The 22,832-nt window shown below is 33.6% G+C and overlaps 1 protein-coding gene across 11 annotated transcripts in view; it reads right to left on the bottom strand.

Moving 5' to 3' along the window:
- The window catches only part of GPHN (gephyrin), a 615,197-nt gene that overhangs the window by 324,061 nt on the left and 268,304 nt on the right, over positions 1-22,832 (bottom strand). For all 11 annotated transcript variants that reach the window (XM_061180933.1, XM_061180924.1, XM_061180928.1 and 8 more), the window contains exon 4: positions 12,273-12,365. In XM_061180933.1, the coding sequence (XP_061036916.1) occupies positions 12,273-12,365 (93 nt within the window). The remainder of the gene's footprint in view (positions 1-12,272; positions 12,366-22,832) is intronic.

Here is a 22,832-nt window from a genome sequence, read left to right as displayed (position 1 = left end):
TTGGGAATTTCTGCAGCAGAAAAACAGAAGAGAAAAGGGATTTCTGACTCCCAGTTTGAGGAAAGCAGGTCAAATTTAGGGCTGTATAAACTGGTTCAGGGAAACAAGAACCAGCCTGAACCTTCTCCCTTCCTCAGAATCAGGCCATTCCTGAGGTTTGGGAAAGGCTTAGGAAGCCCTCACCCCATCATTCCCCACAACCTCCCCTTTCACACTTACCTCCAGTGCAAACAGTTTCCAGCAAGGAGGTACTTGGGAAAATTCACTCCCATGTTTACACCATAGCAAAATTTCAGGATAGCCAACTAATAGTACTTCCTGTGTAGGCCAGGTTCCTGTTCAGTGGGATCCCTTCCACCCTTCGTGAGTGAGCAGAGGGGACAGGTTACTAGAAACTACCTACCTCTTTGAAAGTGGATGAGAAATGAAGCAGGGGTAGTAATACAATAAATAAATAGTAATACTAGTAAATACCTTGATGATCTCATCAGTTGTCATGGATTTTAATTCCATTAAGATATTGATGACTCTAAAAAAATAGTATCTCTAGCCCAGACTTCTCCTTTGAACTCCAGATGCATATACCTAACTGCCAACTTAACACCTCCATTTGGATATCTAAAGGCAATTCAAATTTCCATGACCAAAGTAAAACTCCTGATCTTCCTCCTCAAACCTCTTCTTCCCCCAGTCTTCTCCATTTCACTGAATGGCAACCTCCATTCTTCCAATTGCCCAAGTCAAAGTCCTGGATCTTATACTCGACTCTTCTCTTTCTCTTACTCCATCTGTTACCTCTACCTTCAATATATAACAATAATGTATTTCTCACTACCTCTATCTCTATCATTGGTCTGAGTCACTATCATTTTTCACCTGGATTATTTCAATAGCCTCCTAAATGCTTTCCCTGTTTAAATATAAGTCAGATCACGTTACACCTCTGCTCAAAACTCTCCATTATACTAAGGGTGACACACAGGTTCTACATGATCCATGGCTTGCTCCTTCTCCTCCTTTAGGTCTTTGCTCAAATGTCACCTTATCAATGAAGCCTTGCTTGATAGCCTTATTTAAAATTACAACCCTCTTTCCTGCCTGTACTACCTATCCACCTTCCCTGGTTTATTTTTATCCATAGTACTTATCACCATCTCTAATACTATGCATTTTACTAATCTACTTATATTTGTGACACACCACTAAAATGTAAATTCCATAAAGGCAGAATCTTCGGACTTCTTTGTTCATTGCTGTATCCCCAATATCTTGAACAGTGCCTGGTATATACACAGTAGGCACTCAGGGCATATTTGAGTCTATGAAGTGTTAATTTTCGTAGGTCAACTCCTTTCTGTCTTAAATTCTCAGAGCATTTTTCTGAAAAGCTTACACACTATGAGCTTTTGATTAACAGAGCAGATGCTTATACACTATAGGTTAGGAATGTCCTAAAGTAGGGGGTGGCAAACCACAGCCAATGGGACAAATCTTGCCTGCTGTCTGTTTTTTGCATGGCCTGCAATCTAACGGTAATCTTCGCATTTTTAAATGATTGAAAAAAAACTCAAAAGAAGAGTAATACTTCATGACATGAAAATTATGAGAAAGCCAATTTTAGTGTCCATAAATAAAGTTTTATTGGGGCACAGCATGGCCCATTCATTTATATCATCATATGGCAGATTTTGTGCTACAGGGCTGGCAGAGCTGAGTAGTTATGACAGAGACTATATAGCCCACAAAGCCTGAAGTATTTATTATCTCTAAATATTTACTACCTCTAAAGAATAAGTTTGCTGATCCCTCTTCTAAGGTATTTTATATTTAAAAGGCAAACAGTAATAACTAAAGTTTGAACAAAGATAAACTAGAGCATTATTATTAATACTGTTGCTACTGTTGCACAAGATACACCTATGAGGGAAGGTGCATTTGTATTAGGATACGCTTTCAATATTATATAAAAGCAGACCTCTCATTCCTCTAAATATTTAATACTGATGGTGATATTCATTCATCTATCCACCCCACAGAGCAGTCCCATCTTAAGGGACAGGATACAGTACAGGCAAGTCTTGAAAAATGCCAAAAAGGGAGTAAATGAGAAAGGGAGCTAAATAGGACCCACAAATAGAACTCATATCAAAGTATCACATAATTACCCAAAACCTCTAAATACCGTGTTGAACAATAGTGGGAAATTGGCATGACGTGAATCTCTTTTGAACCTTATCAATGGGGTTATAATGCGGGTCTCCTATATAAAATATAGTCTTGAATCATTGCAAGCATGAGAAACATTATAATAAGACCCCATTTTACTTTACTTACTTATTTATTTACTGCCATGCCGCATGGCATGTGGGATCTTAGTTCCCCGACTAGGGATCAAACCCATGCCTCCCTGCATTGGAAGCACGGAGTCAACCACTGGACCGCCAGGGAAATACCATATTTATACAATATTCAAAACTAATTTTGTCATTGCTTCCAATGCCTACATTTTGTAGAAAAGTTTTTTTAAAATTTGCAGAACTCTATTCAAAATCACCTCCTAATCAAAACTGACCTATCTCCTCCTCACATAAAATTTCATGCTGAGGAGTATTACATGCAAGGGCCATACATCATATGCTGCAATCAAACTTATGGGAAGGAGTGAAGAAGGTGAGGGGAAAACACTTAAATTATTCAATGACATCCATCAATATAATGCTATCTTCAGTCTTCACAGAGGATTATAATATATTGCCTCTTATCAATTGCTTCTTCTGCATTGTTGCCTTTGATATTTGATGTCTTTCTCTCTCTCTGTGAAACTGGTAACAGTTCATTTTCAAACTCCATACTTCCAACAGCTTTACTTCTTTCTTCTCAGCATCTTTTGAAGGAACTTGGATTCTTCCTGTAAATTCTCAGTTGTGTCTGTTATTATGATTATCTGAAATGGTTACTCCCTCTGTTGGATATTTGTCTGATATTCTTTAATAGCAGCCATGGTTTTCCCAAGTTCCAATATGAGGAAATAATACTAGTAAAATTATTAGAATAATTCTGAACAGTTTATTTTGTTATCTGAGTCCATTTTCTTACCCTCTATCAGTTTCCTTTCATGCCTGGCAGTAACATAAAGTTACAAATATTCTGCTCTAATTCAGTGATATTATTCTAAGAAGCTCAGAGGACTTGATAGATATAAATCTATTTGTCATCATATTACATTTTGTGTGAAAAGCGATATTAAGTCCATTTTATAGATGGAGATCTAATAAAAGGAAGATGAATTCACATTCTTGGTTTCAGACAATAATGAAGAAAGGAATATTCTGAAATCTTCATTCCTGAAACTATATCTCTAAATAAACATGCTTTTAGCATTTTATATTTGCAAAATATTTAATGATGCTTTGTTGTCAATATCTTAGCACACAATTTGCAAAACTATTCTAGTATGTCAGTCTCTGTTCATTTTATGAGAGTAGGTTGTAAGGGTGAGTTGGAACACTGATTTCAAGATTTTATTACTCTGATAAATTCAAGGTAAAAATAAACATTTAGCATGTCATCTCTGTTTCTTTTTCCTTTTCTGTAACTATTGTATTATATACCTTAGGTCCTATCCTGCTTGATTTTTTCCCCAGAGAAAAATTCTTTTAATATTTACTCAACCATTATCTACTTACTTTTTAAGCTAAAGTTCTTTCTATTTAGATTGTAGGTAATAATAGGAAATATTTATGTAGCAAATAAATATTGCTTTTAGTGTTTTACTTACATTAACTCACATAATATAACTACCCTCTGAGGTAGGTACTCTTATTCTCTCCATTTTACACATAAGAAAACTGAGTAAAGTAAGTTGTGTAAGGTCACATGCTAGTAAGAGGTGAATCTAGGATTCAAATCCAAGTAGTCTGTGCTCTTAACCACTATGTTATGCTGCGTCACAAATGGTTATATGGGCAACACTACTTTTCTAGTAAGAGCTCTAATTAGACATAGAATTTACGATAATAAGTATATTTGTACTCACTTGTATGTTAACTGATATGATTGATCTCTCTTCCCCATTAGGATTCCCCAAAAGTTGAAAACTTGTTCTGATGCAGAGTAGGCATACAATAAAGAAACGTACTTAAGGGAAAATGAAGACAGCGTTTTATTTGTGGGTTCTTCATATATGAAATTTTTCTTTTTGCCTTATGCTTAAAATTCCAAAATCCCCACCTCAAGGAACAATGTACACTTCCCTCTGTAGTATTGCTATGTGGAACAGGAGGCTTTCAACATCATTTTTAAATGCAATGTCACATATTGCTCTAATTATCTGAATGTTCTAATGTTATACCTGTTACTTTTCAACTGGGATAGTAATACTAAGGAGCTTTTCCTTTTAATGCATAAATAAAACAGAGGGTAAATGTCTTGGGTAAGGTGGCAGGGTTGGACTTTCAAATAATTAGAATTACACAAGCAATGAACTCTCAGATCAAAGAAGCTGTGACTGAGATGTTCACACAAAGTCTGGGAATGATGAAAAGGTCATGCTAGGACTTTGAACACAACGGATTTTGAATTCTCATCAAACGGTGATTTCTCTATTATTACCTAGTAATTTTGTATAAAACATTAAGCCAACTCGAGGTACAGCACTGACAAAAATCTATGATAAAAAATATTCCTTGTTTTGATGGTAAGATAAGTATTGACTGAAAAGGTTTCCGAACAACAAATCAACAAAATTGGAACCTGGTGCTTCACAGCAGTTTAAATTTTATATAATGGTATGGATAGTCACTAGGTTTGCAGATTACATCAGAACTTCAAAAACAAAATAAAACAAAACAAAAACCAGGGCAAAAAACCAATCTTCAAAAAGAATGATGTTAGTCTTACTGGGGGATATACATTTGAATAAGTGCCAATTCTCAAAAGGGTTTACTTTTAGAAAGGATTGATGGCATGGTTTTACTGTGTGTATTGGTTGATACTCATCTTATGAATTCTGGCTTCAGAGGAATCTCTGAATAATGATAGTTGCTATTTTTCATCTCCACAGATGGTACTACTCTAGCTATTCTAGGAAAGGGATTAAAATAACATAGTTCTAGTTTATCCATCCTTCTATGTAAAGTGAATCTTCTGCTCTAGCCAGGAAGATTTTCTTAATTTTATCTTTCTCTGTAGCTTGATCATACATTTCCCTTTCTTTCTTACTCCCATCAGTAATGTCTTCTTCTCTCCTAATCTAAATCCTATTTCTCTCCTTCAATTTAGCTTAAATTCTACTTGTATAAAAATTTCACTGATAGCTCAGCTTTATATTAATCTTTCCTTTTAAATAATTTTTTTGACCTGAATTGTCTGAACATTTTTGATACTAAGTTTGTATTGTTTTGATTTGTCAGGTGACAATTTTAGGAGTACATGTACTTTAGCATTCACTCAGTAAAGCCCAAGGTGCTTGATAAATACTTGTTAAATTGAACAAAGACTATAAATGCTGTTTTTAGCAAACTGGTAGGTCATAAATGTGCCCATGCTCTGAGGCATATACTACTTTACAATGGATAATGCAAAATAAATATAAACCCCAGATAAAAGGGACTATTACTAAAAAGCTATCCTGAATGTCACATATTTGGGCCATTTCAAGCCATATTCCCAAAATTTTAAACTACAGAGGAACAAAGTAAATAGGTTCAGACAGGATATCAGGAGGTACTTAATGCAACTGCACTAATAATCCACATATAATATAGACTATAGAAATTCTTATTCTTGTTCCTTTGCCCATGCCCTGAAGTAGTAGTGGGAAACTGTTGACTAACATTCTTATTTTTTAGACATATCCACCAGGTATGCTAATAGCTAACAATAGGTATCAGAGTACAATGGTTAGTAGCAGAAACATTTGGGGGCTGTCATATCTAATTAGAGGTAATAGGTAATATTATTAATTAAATGAGAAAGAAAAAGGTTAAGGAAAAAAGGACATTTACTGAGCATCTACAAACATGCCAGGTTTTATACTAGATGCTTTTACATGCATTATAGTCACTTCCTAGCTTGGATAACCTTGGGCAAATCAATTAATTGATCTGTCTCAGTTTCTCCACCTTTAAAATAGATACAACAATAGTACCTGCCTCATATGGTTGTTTTGAAGGCTAAATGAATTAACATATGCTTGAAATAGTTCCTGACACATAGTAAGTGCTATATATATTTGTTAATTATTATTATTGACTACTTTTATTATCTCAATTATCAGAAAAAACAACCTTGAGAGGTAGGCATTAGCTAATTGAGTAGATCAGAAAACTAAAGTTTGAACAGGTTCATTTGCTTTAATTTCATAGTTAGTTAGTGGTAGAGTTTTAGATTCAAATTTAGGTCTGTCTGACTCTACAGTGTTAGTATCAGGATATAGACATATTGCATCCCAACATATGTAGACAAAGGTAAAAAGATGAAAACATATTTCCCAAGTCCAGGACTATTTCATAAAAATTACAAAAAGAGCTCCTTCAAGTGGCATAAAATATAACCTTATTTGACCATAAAGGGATAGTCTATTTTATTGAATCTAGTTTTAAATATTTCCAGTACAAAAGTTTCTAGTATTCTGCTTTCTTACCAATTTCACACTGTTTAGTTATCCTATTTATACAGAACAATTTTAAAATACTCAAAATTTTATTTCAATATGGCTATTTTTACCTTTACCATGTATAATAGGTATTTTACTCTAGTCATAACAATGTTAGAATTACAAAATAAATATTCATAGAGTTCTACAGTATCAGTATATGATATTTTGCTAGGGAAATTAACAATGTTTTCTAGAGAATATTGATACGTACTTGAAAGCAACTATATAATTTAAATGACCTACAGTAGTGATCAAATTTTCTTTCAAAAACAGAAATTATTAAACGTGGTGCTCTGCCATGCTTCTGCTATAATGCAGGAGAGTTCTTCTGGTTTTTAAAATGTCCAATGTTAACTTTTAGATGGTGCTGTTAAATGTAAATCCTCACTGAGTTTCACAAGAGTCACAAATTAAGAATCATTAACATATAGTCAGTAACTCAGCTCAATTATGTCTCCTTCCTTTTACTTACACAGTATTCTCGTTTTTGAAGCATTATAATGTAAGAAAAATGGTTAATGACCACATAAAATTATAGTTGACTTACAGTACATTCACACCTAAAGTTATGAAATATATAAATTTCAATATACTGATTATGAAACAAATTTTATAAAATAGTTTTTCTTTGATTTGATATTTCTGTAAAAAAATTCCTAATATGGAAAATATTTGTAGAAAGGCTTAGGTAGTAATCTGTTCCAAAGAAATGTAAATATTTTAGGTTATAAACAAAATATGTGATCTGGAATTTACATAATCTTTTCCTAGAAATTCATCCTTTGTACCAGATTTTACCTCTTTCAGCATTAGTCATTTTGTCAGATGCCTCTTCACTTCCAAAATGAACCATAAAAATCCTTTTAAATGAATATCCTTTACATCAAATTTATAGTTTCCTGAAATTTTTGATTCCTCCTTTAGTTGGATTATTTCATAATGACAAATTTTATCAGGACACTTTTTAGGAGATACTACTACGAACAACAGCTTGAAAAGTTTTTCGGAGTGAGACTTTACTTAATGTATAACAAATCCAATAATTTGATCAATTTTGAAGGTTCAAAATTTTATATATTATTTATAATGAGGGATCTTTTTATTATTCTATATTGTCTACTGAGACAATGGGGCAATACACTTTATTTTGGAAGAAAAGTGTTCTTTCTTTGCTTCTTCTAAAAGTAAAAATTTAAGAAATGAAACCCAACATCATTTCAAATTACTAAAGAACAAAAGGTAAAAGTAAATTTAAAAGTCAGTTAAAAATGTGAGTAAAGATGACTTATGTTCATCTAACAGACCAGAGGTTGGCAAACTTTTTCTGCAAAGGATCAGATAGTAAATATTTTAGGCTTTGCAGGCCTATACGGTTTTCATTCAACTACTCAGTTCTGCTGTTGTAGCCATAGGCAGTAGGTCAATGAATGAGTGTGGCTATGTTCCAATAAAACTTCATTTATGGACACTGAAATTTAAATTTCAAATAGCTCTCGTGTCACAAAGTATTATTTTCCTTTTGACTTCTTCCAGCCATTTAAAAATGAAAAATCCATTCTTAGTTCACAAGTCATACAAAAAAATACGACAGGCTGAATTTGGCCTACAGGCCATAGTTTGCTGACCCGTGCAATAGATTGAGTTTCTTGAGGACAGGGACCATGTCTTATTCATTTTTTAACTCCAGCACCCAGCATGGAATCAGATACATATCAAGGATTAAAAATAAAAAGCTTGATAAATGAATAAATAAATGAGACCTAAGATGAATGGTAGGCTTTTATTTAACTCTTTAATTCATAATCAAAATATTACTATACAACCTTTTGTTCAGGTGTAGCTTAGTAGTCTAAAAGTGCTGAAAATTATTTTTACCTTACAAATATTAAATAGTTCAGTATTTTCTAATTTACCATAATATATTATCAAACATTTCTTTGTAATTGCAAAGATGTTCTTTTTAAAATAAATGTTTCTTCATCTTTTATTCTCTCCTAGACTTTATGTCTAAAGGGCTTTCACTTTACCTCACTTATATGTCCTTAATTATACTTTTACCTTTTAAGAATAATAAAAGATTCTTTACGTAATAATATCTATTTTGGATATTATTGCTTTTAAGTGATAATGGGACATGAAGAGATAATATACTTGGTATAGCAATGAGTTACGTTCTATAGAATTTTATTACTAGCATTTCATCAATGTCAACGGATTATCCAACCTTTATCAGATCCGAGAAAATGCAATCTATTATTAAAAATAAAACTTTTCAGAAGTTGCAGAGTATGGATTATTATGCTACTACATGTAAGCTTTGATAGTATCTCATGCTGAGAGGCAGGGAACAGACCAGCAGGTACGTGACTATCAGATGAACCTCATTCTAAGATACAGGGCCTAAAAGTAGAAACAAATTCGTAATTTAGGAAAATCAATTCTGATTGCCTTATTTGTATAAAATATGTAAATAAGATACACTTTACTAAACTCGCTATTTCCATTTTTCTGTTAATAGACCTGGAAGAACTCTAAAGCTATTAAACTTTTCATTTTCTCTAAGGTTCAAACACAGTGACGATAACTTTAGATTGTTTTATTTCACTCATTCAATTTATCATTTTCCCCCTTCCTTTTTTTAAACAACACACACAACTCACAAACATTGTCCGTTGTGTTTGTAGATCAAACTTATTACTGACAATTACTGACTATAAAATATTAGCACCTTAAGGGAGAAGTTTTATATTGTTTTACCTTTATCACTAATATTTGTGTTTTCTGTCAATAACTTCTGACTCTATTTAAAAATATTTGCAACCTTAAGTTGTATATAGGTACATATGCTCTACAAATAGGTTTCTCTTTTTAGGCACAATTATCTAAGACAAATAACTATATTATTACAGGTCCAAAATTATATTTCTGGATTCCTAGCTGACATCCCAGTGTTAAGTTTTAGATATTATAAGAATTGCAACTATTTAAAGGTTAGAAGAAATTAGGAGAATTATTTTTGGGTGGTCTTATATTGCTTTTATGTTTATTTTTCAAAGGCTTAACAGCCCTATGGACTTTTGCTGTAGATAATCATACCTTACGTGTGTGTGTGTGTGTGTGTGTGTGTGTGTGTGTATATATATATATATATATATATATATATATATATATATATATATATATATATACACTCATAATTTGAAATAAAGTAAATTATTAAAGATCAAGATATTCACAATCAGGTAAGTTACTTGTTTTCAAAAATAGATACTAGAGAAGACATAATTATATGTATTTACCCTAATACAATTTTAGCCAGGTAGTTGCTATAGGCATATACAAATATAAGAGCACTTCTAAGGTTTTCTGGTAACTGAAGAACTGCATTGAAGAATAAAGGACTTCTCAATTTTCTGATATAATGAAATATACAAGGTCATGGAAAGACACAGACTCTTGTTAACTAACAGCAAAAAAAAGGTTGGGCGATAAACAGATACTAGAATGGTAGAATTTCAAGACCTCTGAGTTATATGGAGATGGAAAAGATAAATATGAAGCTTACTATGTTAAAATTTTAAAAAATTGAACAAGATTGTGACGATTTCATGGATATACTTTAAATCTAGTATACGACTATTTTTGCCCATTTGATAGTTATATATAAAAAATACTACAAATTTGTCCACTTTGGTAGTTATGTAATAACTAATAAAAAAAAATTAACCCTTATAAGTTAACCCTTACATAGTGCTTACTAAAATGCCAGGAATAGTTCTCATTGAAACCTCACAGCCACCCTGGTAGATAAGCACTTTCATTTCCCTCATTTTATAGGAAATTAAGGCACAGAATGATTTAATAACTAGTCTACACTCACCGTGTTGTAAGTAGCAGAGCCAGAATTTAAAAGTTTGGATTTGCAACCTAGTGTTTTGGTATTAACTTGAAACTCCACGAAATACAAAATATTTAATTTTGTGATGCAAATTATTTTCCCACAATTAAAAATAATTTTGTTAACTAGTTATGAATGAATTCTATGGTAACTTTTTTCTACTTTTCTGATATAAAAGTAATATTATGAAAATATCAAACCAGTACACAAACAACAAGGATATATAAAACCAAGGTCATTTACTTCAAACACTTAACCCAACACTCAAACTCCAAAAATCAATGTCTTCACATATGTGGGCGATTTTCTTACAAACAAAACAAAACATAAACACACCTTTACAGGCGATGGCTTCCCTCCAATTGTACTTTTTAAGTTACTCTCACAGTTTAAAAGAAATATAAAAATTGGCCAAAGGACCATTTCCCCTTAGGACCCAGAAGCTATGTAAGAATGACTTCTTTTTTAAGCAGTTGAAGCTAACAATCTCCCAGAATTCTATTCTAATTGCTTAACAAAACGACTTTATTTATAAGCTTAATTATAATAATATTCCAAAAATTTCTGTGCCATGATTTTTACATAGAAGCATAGAAAACATTTTAAAACTTGTTAAAACAATGTGCATTTTCACATACTAGAGCCAATGGTTCCCAAAGTTTGAAAGCACGGTCTGTGGGCCAGCAACATGTGTATTACCTGGGGCCTTACTAGAAACACAAATTCTTGGGACCCACTGCAGATTGACTGAATCAGAAACACTGTGGGTGGGACACAGCAATCTGTTTTACCTCTAATTGTGGTACAAGCTAAAGTTTGAAAACTGCTATATTAGAGTAAGGACAATAATTATTTAATAGGTACAGAGCAAAAGTATCTTGCTATGAATAAGATAGGAGACACAATGGTGTACTGATTTGGAAATAAAAAACCAGTTAACAGTAAGTTGAAATTCAGCCAAGAAACACTTTTCTGGGAGGTAAAGGAAACAATGTCACAAGTATTAATATAAGTTTGCATATGACTCTGAAGTGACACATGAAGCTTATGGCTTCTTTAAAAAGAAAGGACTTTCCCCCTTGTATCACTGAGCACTGTCTATTCTTCATTCTTTCCCTAATTCTTTTTCCTGTGCAAGGTTGAAGGTGATTCTTGTGGCATGAAGCCTAGAGATTAATTCTGCCTTTTGGCTTATTAAATTCTGCATTTAAATTCACATTTAAAATTATGGAATATATAACTTTCTCATCAAATACTATAAAATTGGTATAAATATGCTATTGCAGTCATCCTACTTGAGACCAATGACAAGGGTATCTCAAGAAAAGACAAATCAGAAACATTTTGAATTATATTAACAAAGCACATCAGACCAGATGCCATGCTGAGTCAGAGTTCTGCTATTACCTCCTTTGGCAATATGCCTGAAATTCAGCCGATACCACAGACCACTGAGCAAATGCAGGATTACCTTCTGGACCAGTTCAATCTTCCTCATTTTAGATAATTTCTAGTTTAAATCCAAAGAAAAGAAGTCAAGAAAGTTTTTTTATTAATATAATGATTCTCCCACAGCAAAATGTTCACATTCTTAGAACCACAGGTCTCTTGTTCTGTCTAGCAAAATTACATAAATCATATAAAAATAATAAAAAGGATTAAAAATAACATGAATAGTCTACTCCTTGAATATCAGAAAAGCATATACTATCTCACCTCTGGAGTGACATCTCGTGGTGCAAACCCTGTTCCTCCAGTTGTTAGTATCAAATTAAGTTCCTTTTCATCACACCAATCTATCAGGGTTTCCTGAAAGAAAACAATAATATTTTCACATGCAGAAGGACTTGCCTGTCTACTCAAAACATTCACATACTGAAATACTTCGTATACAGTGAAGAAACATTCTTTTCAACACTCATTAAGAAAAATGTGAAGCACAATTCATGGAACAGTTTCCACTGTTAATCAAAAGACACTGCAGTTTTGGGTATTTATTTTATTCATTATAGAAAATGAAGATGCAACCATCAGATTCTTGAAAGTAAATGTAACACAGGAAATAGCATAAATAGTTTATAATTAATGTTCATTATGTATTTAAATGGCATGTCTGACATCTTGTCAGCCACTCAAAATATATTCAGGTTAAAAAAATTGAGCACTGTTTCTAATTATATGATCTCATTATTTAATAAGTATAGCAATCCCGTCAGGTAAATATTCATACTTCAATTTTATATTTAAGGAAACAGACTGATTGGTTTTTTTCATTAATGGACTCAGAGAGATCAAGAAATATACTTGCTCATGGGCTCACAAACTAGAAGGGAAAAAAGCTAGAATTTAAACTTAGAGCTGTTGGACCCTCAACAGATGTTCCGTTATATTTTGCCTATGATTGAGTCAATATTTTTTTTCCTAAGTTTCAAGTGGTTTAGGAAAGTTTTACATTTTTCAGGATTTTATTTTACATAGTTGCCTTAAAGGAAAGGTGTAGGAATAAATGATTGCTTAAAGTTTCTTTTTTTCCACACCAATATTATGACATTTAGTTGAGATTAGAATTACATACCACAAAATTTTGGAGTTGGTAGAGGCCTTAGTAGATTTGCCTATTCATTTTACAGATAAGACAACTGAAGTACAATGGGGTTAAAAAATTTACTCAAAGTTACCCAGCTAGTTTGTAAAGAAGTGGGACAAGGATCTCTGCTTACTCTATTGCTAGTTCTATTCATCTATCTTACATTCTGGCTATTTATTAAAAAGAACTATTAAGTGCTCATTTAAATTATAATTAAATATTTGCTTTGGTATTTTATTGTTTCATTACTTTTATACAATTCAGGTCCAAAACTTAATAATACAATTATATCATTTATGTACTGATAATTAGATGTGAAATACCAGAAGCAGGCTGATATCTATATGTAAAATACAATGTCCTCAGTTCTCTAATTCATCAGTGACACAAAATGCATGATAATTATTCAGAAGGACAATTCAGGATTTTTAAATGATTTTTTTCCCTATCCTCACTCATTTTTATTTCAACCTGGTATCACAGGAATGGAGAGCGCAAAACTCCAAATGAAGGAGATTTTTTCCCCTGCTGTGATTAATTAATGGCAACATACTATTTTTAAAAAGACATAAAATGTAGACTACTAGAGCCTAACTGAAGAACTCCCACCACTGATATAGTTATAATTTTGTTCTGAGGAAAGCTCACACACACAAAAAATCAATGGTTAATCTACAAACAATAAATGCTGTAGAGGGTGTGGAGAAAAGGGAACCCTCTTGCACTGTTGATGGGAATGTAAATTGATACAGCCACTATGGAGAACAGTATGGAGGTTCCTTAAAAAACTAAAAATAGAACTACCATATGACCCAGCAATCCCACCCCTGGGCATATACCCTGAGAAAACCATAATTCAAAAAGAGTCATGTACCACAATGTTCATTGCAGCACTATTTACAATAGCCAGGACATGGAAGCAACCTAAGTGTCCATCGACAGATGAATGGATAAAGAAGATGTGGCACATATACACAATGGAATATTACTCAGCCATAAAAAGGAACGAAATTGAATTATTTGTAGTGAGGTGGATGGACCTAGAGTCTGTCATACAGAGTGAAGTAAGTCAGAAAGAGAAAAACATACACCATATGCTAACACATATATATGGAATCTAAAAAAAAAAAATGATTCTGAAGAACCTAGGGGCAGGACAGGAATAAAGACACAGACGTAGAGAATGGACTTGAGGACACGGGGAGGGGGAAGGGTAAGCTGGGACGAAGTGAGAGAGTGGCATGGACATATATACACTACCAAATGTAAAACAGAGAGCTAGTGAGAAGCAGCCGCATAGCCCAGGGAGATAAGCTCAGTGCTTTGTGACCACCTAGAGGGGTAGGATAGGGAGACTGGGAGGGAAACGCAAGAGGGAGGGGATATGGGGATATATGTATACGTATAGCTGATTCACTTTGTTATACAGCAGCAACTGACACAACAAAGTAAAGCAATTATACTCCAATAAAGATGTTAAAAAACAAAAACAAACAAACAAAATCAATGGTTATTATAATAAAGGTGATTATGTGGTGGTTTCACAAATCAAACTTAAAATTTCCATTGTTTTGCTCTTCTATTTATTTAAAAATTAGAAAAGCAAAAATACTCATCATTCTCAGCAGTTATTATTTCTGGTCTATAAAAAAAAACATAGTTAACTCCATAACTCAGCAATAAGATTAACTGATCTTGTCTTCCCACTAATAGACCTTAGAAACTTTAGATTTCTTTGTAACATTCCACATTACTGAAGTGTCTGTGCCACAGCATTCTAGTCTTTGACCACACCTCCATTTATATCAGATCTTGATAAAAAGTGATGTGAAATCCAAGTTGTATCAACAAAACAGCTCAAGCACTAAAAAAAAAAAAACTATATCAAATACTAATTTTCAGTATTGTCAATACCAAGAGGGCAATTCAAACTTTTCAAATTTCAAGATGCCAATAAAAATAGTCAAAATAGTCCCTTTAGACTGAAGAATGCTACTGTTTGGCAACAGGCAATAATTCTTACAACATATTTCATCCATTGATTAAATAAACATTTACTGAGTACCTACACCATGTCTTAGGTGTTAAGAGTTAAAAAATAAGTGAAAGACTGACCCTGGTTTTAAAGAGCTCATAGTCCAGTAATGGTTCTCAACTTTGGTTATACACTGGAATTATCTGTGGAGCTTGTAAAAATACTGATGCTTGGGTCTCATTTCTGGGGTACAGCTTGGAAACTGGGATTCTAAAAAGAGTCCCAGGTAATTTTAAAATGCTGCCAACCAACTGAGAACTACTAGCTTAAAGAGACAATAAGTTCAGTTATCTTAAGGTGAACTTCACAGCTAACCCAACTGGGTGGGCCCACAAATGTGTCATAGCTTAAGATTAGTTGCACCATAGGAATATTACTTAAGTTTTTATATTCCCAGGATGGATAAGTGATAACACATACTATATAGATTTTCTTTCATTTAAATAAAATTTGATATCTTGAGCTCAGTGAAGGATATGTTGAAGTATCTGAAAAGTAATATTCTGTTGCCCAAAGTAGCTGTGTGATGTACAACAGTTTTTCAACTGAGCAAAAATCTTAGTTAGGATTTTGGACTTTTAAGAGAAAATAGCAATCTTATCATTCACTCAGCTGGTCTCCAAAACATAAGGATTCTTTCTCAACCGTTAATATAAAATACGAGTATTCCAGACACCTAGTGGTCATATATTTATTTAACACATCAATTCGTATATTTAACAAGAAAGTGCCTTTTATTCAGGCACTTCATTAGATAACAGGGATCCAAAGACAAACAAGGCCCTGGCCTCAAGGATTTAGTCAAGTATAGGTGCTGTGAGTCCAGTCAAGAACTTGCTACTAGGGCTTCCCTGGTGGCGCAGTGGTTGAGAATCTGCCTGCCAATGCAGGGGACACGGGTTCGAGCCCTGGTCTGGGAAGATCCCACATGCCACGGAGCAACTGGGCCCGTGAGCCACACCTACTGAGCCTGCGCGTCTGGAGCCCGTGCTCCGCAACAAGAGAGGCCGCGACAGTGAGAGGCCCGCGCACCGCGATGAAGAGTGGCCCCCGCTCGCCACAACTAGAGAAAGCCCTCGCACAGAAACTTAGACCCAACACAGCCAAAAATAAATTAATTAATTAATTAAAAAAAAATCAATTGCATTTGTATATACCAACAGTGCACAATTGGAAATTAAAATATTACTTCTAAATAAAAAAAACAAAAAACTTGCTACTAAAAGTATGATCTGAAGACCAGCAACATTTGTTTTACCAGGGAGCTTGTTAGAAATATAGAATCTCAGGTCCAGGTGCTATATATGCACATTAAACTGGACTAAGCCATGCTTTCTAACCATGTACCACTCAGGATATTGTGAGTCTTACTTTTCTATCACGTTAGATCACCTGAAAGCAATTTATCTCATCATATATGTTTCTGCACCTATAAGATACCTTTCATTTTGAGATATACCTTAATATTTGGCTGCTACCAGGTATCACTGAGGATTTCTACATGAACCCTCATTACGAAAAATTCCTCTGCATCTGTTGCAAAACTGAGGCTGAAGGCATTGTCTATTTTAATGGTTATTTTCCCTTACATAAAAGGTATTTCTTTAAAAATTTACTGCCTTGAGCTTACAGGTTAGCACAGTAGAATCAAGTTGTATCAAAGAATTTCTGCTTCTCCATATCTAACAGAAATGAACAACAACAACAAAAAAGAGTAAAAACTAGAGGAAAAAACTTCCACGAGCAATGATCAAATGGGAAAAAATATACAGCTTTATGTCATAAATCTCAAAAGTTGGGTGGTCAACGACAGAAATAAATGGTCTTCGAGAAGCATACTGCAGCCGGGTTGAGGCTCATAATGCTGCTCTGGCTCCCAAAGAAGTCATAGTGATGAATTATCAGAATCATAAAAATTCTCACTAATACCTTCAAATCTAGAGAGATGTAAACTGAAAGAAACTATCTTTTCATCTTGAAAGCAGCTGCTGTGAGAAACAAATGAAACAAGGGGTTGAATCTCTGTGATCAAGTTGAAGGTTCCAGGAACAAATGCACACTGAATTGGGGAACTAATCTGAAACCTAATGATATCCCCACATAAACAGTGAGTTAAACCCTTATCTAGGTAGAAAAACTCTAGTACTGGACATTTAATAAAATCTCACAGAGAAAAACAGAGCATTCCAAAAAAGACTACATGTTGTCTCTGTTCCCTTGCTTCCTCTATTTTCCTTTGTGCAAGTCTGTCAAGATCTGATATACTCTGGGCTGACTTCATCTTTCTTCCTACGTCTCTGCAATGGTTTATGAAATAAGCTCAGATTGAAGACTGGATGTTGTTCAAGCAGGTTTTCTTTTCTTTCTTTTTTTTTTGATAACCATACAATAAACAGAAATTTGAAGGCAAGGAGAGGGTAGTTAGAAGGAAATGTAACAGTGCTAGCTTCCTTATCTTTCAACCAACCCTAAGGTTTAAAAAGTTAAAACTATGACTGTAACCTATTAATGATGTTCCTGATTTTAACTTTAGAGAGATCTCTGTTTAGCAAATAATATCTCTTGTAATATGCTCTTTTCATTCCTTTTCTTTTTCCTCTGTTTAAATGAAATAAAATGCTATTCTGTATTAACTTTAGAGAATTATCCTAATTTCATATAGCTACATCTTTTACTCAAACATTCATTCCTCCATTCTTCTACCTGTAATATAGACATAGAAAGATGTTAGAATGTTTTACAATTAATCTTAATAATCATTATTTCTGGGTAATTAGATTTGAAGTGCATTTTATTTTTTACTCCCTTTTTAATTTTTTTGTATTTTTGGAATTCTTTATAATTCCCATGTATTATTATTTTTTTTTAATTTTATTTATTTATTTATTTTTGGCTGTGTTGGGTCTTCGTTTCTGTGCGAGGGCTTTCTCTAGTTGTGGCAAGTGGGGGCCACTCTTCATCGTGGTGCGCGGGCCTCTCACTGTCGCGGCCTCTCTTGTTGCGGAGCACAGCCTCCAGACGCGCAGGCTCAGTAGGTGTGGCTCACGGGCCCAGTTGCTCCGCGGCATGTGGGATCTTCCCAGACCAGGGCTCGAACCCGTGTCCCTTGCATTAGCAGGCAGATTCTCAACCACTGCGCCACCAGGGAAGCCCCCCATGTATTATTAAAAACTAAAGGGATTTTAAAAATTTAATTTTCTGTTCCGTATCAGGAACTAACATAGTGTTGTAAGTCAATTATACTTCAAAAACAAACAAACAAACTTAAAGAAAGGGAGATCAGATTTGTGGTTATCAGAGGCAGGGGATGGTGGGATGGGGAATTGGATAAAGGTGGTCAAAAGGTACAAACTTCTAGTTATAAGATAAATAAGTACTAGGGATATAATGTACAACGTGATAACTATAACTAACACTGCCATACATCATATATGAAAGCTGTTAAGAGAGTAGGTCATAACAGTTTTTATCACAAGGAAACAAATTTGTTTCTATTTCTTTCTATTCACTAAACTTATTGTGGTAATCATTTCATGATATATGTAAGTCAAGTCATTATGCTGTACACCTTAAACTTATATAGTGCTGCATGTCAATTGTATCTCAATAAAAGTGGAAGAAAAAAATGGATTCTTCTGGTATTAGTTCTTCATTCTGGTAGCTAGTACTTTAATGTCTCATTTTCCCCTCATTGTAAGCCAGGTGAGAAACAAATTTTATACTTAACAACAATTCATATATTATTGTGGAAGATTAAATATGGCCACATATTCTTTATAAGTCCTCCTATCAAGAGGTGGAATGTATTTCTACAACCTTTGCATATGGACTGGACTTATGACTTTGGCCAACAGAATGGGGCAGAAGTCATGGTGTGTGAGTTCTGAAGCCTATGCCTCAAAAGGCCTCACAGTTTCTGCCTTCACTCTTTTGGTATACTTCTATTACCATGATAGGAAGCCCAGGCTAAATCATGGAATGGTGAGAGATGATGTGGAGAGAAAGGTCTAGCAAAACAGATAGCAGCAAGGCCCTAGACATCTGACTGAGGCCATGTTAGATTCTCTAGCCATAGCTGAGCTAACGAATTATTTCAGCCACATGAGTGATTCCAGGTAAGACCAGATGATACACCTACCTGAGCCCAGCAAATCTACAGATCTGTGAGAAATACTAAGTCATTGTTGTTTTAAGTCACTAAGTTTTGTGGTGGTTTTTAATGCAACAAATACAGTACAGATAACTACTTTCATAATTAGCATTTTTGCATCCTTCTCTTTCTCTGGCTATTTCCAATTTATATCTTATTAGTCATAAGTTTATACAACCTTTATAATAAATTTCCAAATAGCTTTGAAAGTGAACTTGACGTGAGTTACATTTAAATAAACTGGCATAAAGTCTCACGAAAGTGACTGTATCATTTAATCATTCAGTTTAAGAAACATACCAATGCCTAGTATGTGCAGGAAAATGTAGGAGTGGGGGAAAAAAAAAAAACCATGACAAACGTCCTTGATATCAAAGAGCTCAGAGGTATGAACAAATTAATACAGTATGGTACATCAATATATCATGGTTAGTGCTATGAAAGAAGGATGCCCATGTTAAGTTTTTTACAGATATTACATATTTATGAATATATAACATTTTCTTTACCATAACTAGGATGAAAACTATCACTACAAAGGTTTTTAGTAATATTTTTCTCTTGCCCAAGAGTAAAAAACCCAATAAAGAGGAAAATGGGACAGTAAGAGATATAAGTAAGTTTAGACAAGCCATCTTTCTCTACGTCTGACCGAAGTCGCATACTCACCTAGATCTAAATCTAAAATAATACATTTTCTTCTTTTCTCTACATTTATTGACAGAAACATGAATCACTGAATTAAGCAGACCTCACCAAAATAAAATCATTTGAGAAATGTTACATTTTTCTTTGGTCTACTAAAGAGTTGTGAAATAACCACCTAAAAAATTCCTATCTGTACATAATGAGACATGGTTTTAGGGTCATTTCAGTAAAGTCTCCTCTAACTCCTCTAGGCAATTTGTTCCCGGTGTGTGTTCCTCTGGAAAGCACTTTTCACAGTTTAAAGAAATTTACATGTTTACTTGTCTCATCTCTGAGAGTGATCTCCAAAAGGTTGATCATGAATCTCTATCAGTAAACAATTTCTGAATGTTATTTTCATAAACCATTGGAAAAGCATGTAGTATATCACACTTAAATAGAAATTTTAAAAAGATGAGATAAAGATGACATAATATTTTAAATAGTTTTTCATTTTATTTTACTAATTAAATGCACAAAAAGTTCTCAACAATGTTTTTGTGAGAGCAATGTGACTAATACGCATTATTTTAGAAAATCTTTGTTTGATATTTTGTGATAAGGTAATTAAAAAGTAAAAAACAGTTTTAAAAGATAAGTAGACTGAAATGGAAGAAGTACTTGACCTATATTTACTAAATCATTACACAACATTTATTTTTCAATCTCATCCACCAAACATGCAAGTGCCTTTTTGAAATGGGGTTAATAAATTTCCATCATTTATAATATTAATTAGTTGTTTCTACAAAATAATTGGAAGATGTTACTTTGAAAATATTAACAAATAGGTTCAAAATCCACTAAAATTCTCCAAATGGAAAATTTTTAAATCAAAATTTTGTTTCCTAGATTTTTTTAAACTCTGCAGTTACTAGTTTTTATAAATAACACAGTATCATTTCCACTAACAAAATGACTTAATTTGAACAATTTTAAATATCCAAGTATCTTAAGCATGTTTTAATATTTTAGGAAAATTTTCTTAAGATCTTCTTTCACGTCATTTTTTCCAAGTTGTCTCCTGAATTATTTTAACTTCTCATTTATTAAGCAGATCCTCCCATTCCTTGTCCATTACTATCACCTTATCTGTATTCATGTATTATCTGGGCTTAAAATCTCCTTCTCTTGTCCTTTTTGGCTTTGTCAATCTACTCCAAGCCACTTTAAAATTAATATTCTAAAATATATTTCCTTAAAACTTTTTAAAAATAACATTTCTTCATTGGAGAAAACAGCAACACATTTTCTAAATATTTGTTAACATAGTTGAAGCTTTCACTAAGCTCTTAAAAAAGTAAATGCAAACAATAGGTATCATCTATTAGACTAAAGAGCATAGCAAGTGATTAAAATGAGAAGTATAAGTGTTCCTGAGATATTTGGGGGGTTGTAGAGATAAAAAGGAAGCAGGTAGCTTTATCTAAGGAGTATTCATCCATAATTTTTCATACATTCATATTTTCCATTTGCATGTATATGAACATTATATGCATTCAAAACATTTTAAAATCTATTTAAAATCTATCTATTTTAAAAAATATATATATGTGTTGGACTTCCCTGGTGGCACAGTGGTTAAGAATCAGCCTGCCAATGCAGGCATGGGACATGGGTTTGAGACCTGGTCCAGGAGGATCCCACATGCCATGGAGCAACTAAGCCCGTGCACCACAACTACTGAGCCCGCGTGCCACAACTACTGAAGCCCGCATGCCTAGCACCTAGAGCACATACTCAGCAACAAAGAGTAGCCACGGCAATGAGAAGCCCGCACGCTGCGTTGAAGAGTAGCCCCCACTCGCCGCAATAAGAGAAAGCCTGCGTGCAGCAACAAAGACCCAACGCAGTCAAAAATAAATAAATTAATTAAAAAAAAATATATATATGTATGTATGTGTGTTTACATAATCCTCAGGACATCTCTTATGTACAGAATATCCCAAAACTAAGATTTTGTTGCATTTCAAATTATCATTCATTATTCTCTTACACCCACAAAAAATGTCAACCCAGGTGCTCTTTCAGGCTAATTGTACCTTCTCCCTTACAAGAAAGTGAGGGCTGTTCTTTTATTCAAGTTGTCTGATTCTTAACCCCTGGACCAATTTCAGTTTACTTCTATACATTTAGACACCAAACACTATAGTTTTCCAATACTGTATGTACTACTTATATCTTTATTTTAAAGAATGTGAATGATTAGAGTTCTAACCATTGTTGATCTTAATTAACATAATGTAAGACCTTGCACTGATTGTGTCAAATGGTTGTGGACAGCAGATTAATATTACTTATGATAATCCTTTTCTTGTGCTACTAAATGTCTTTTATCAATATGATTTTCTCAACCTTAACTAGATAACGGTATATTAATCCTCTCACTGCTGAAAGAAATAGAAATGAGTAGATACAACTATATCACATGCCTAATTATTCAAGTATAATTAATTTGTGCTTGGGCATCTCCAGTGTATTGTTCTGAATGAAGGTAACCTGGGTCCACATTCCTCAATTACCACAATAGTGTGGGAACACTGTTACGATGAGGAATTAGTAACTTGAATTGTTTCACAGAATACCAAGGACTTGCTCCTAAAGATGGAATATCACAGCTGGAAGTTAAGCACTTGGCAGAATACTTCAGACATAGCAAGGGCTGAATAAATGATTACTTCTGTTACTTTTCAACATTATTTCTGTCAGAGTTACATTGTCTAAGTATGGAATTTCTCCACAAGTTAATTACCTTAGAAGATATCAGTAGAGTTCAGGGTTCATGGTAATCTTCTTAGCATGAATTATGATAGGTCA

The sequence above is a fragment of the Eubalaena glacialis genome, chromosome 2 (assembly GCF_028564815.1).
Source record: "Eubalaena glacialis isolate mEubGla1 chromosome 2, mEubGla1.1.hap2.+ XY, whole genome shotgun sequence".
Classification (NCBI taxonomy): domain Eukaryota; kingdom Metazoa; phylum Chordata; class Mammalia; order Artiodactyla; family Balaenidae; genus Eubalaena; species Eubalaena glacialis.
This window is presented reverse-complemented; position numbering and strand designations above follow the sequence as displayed.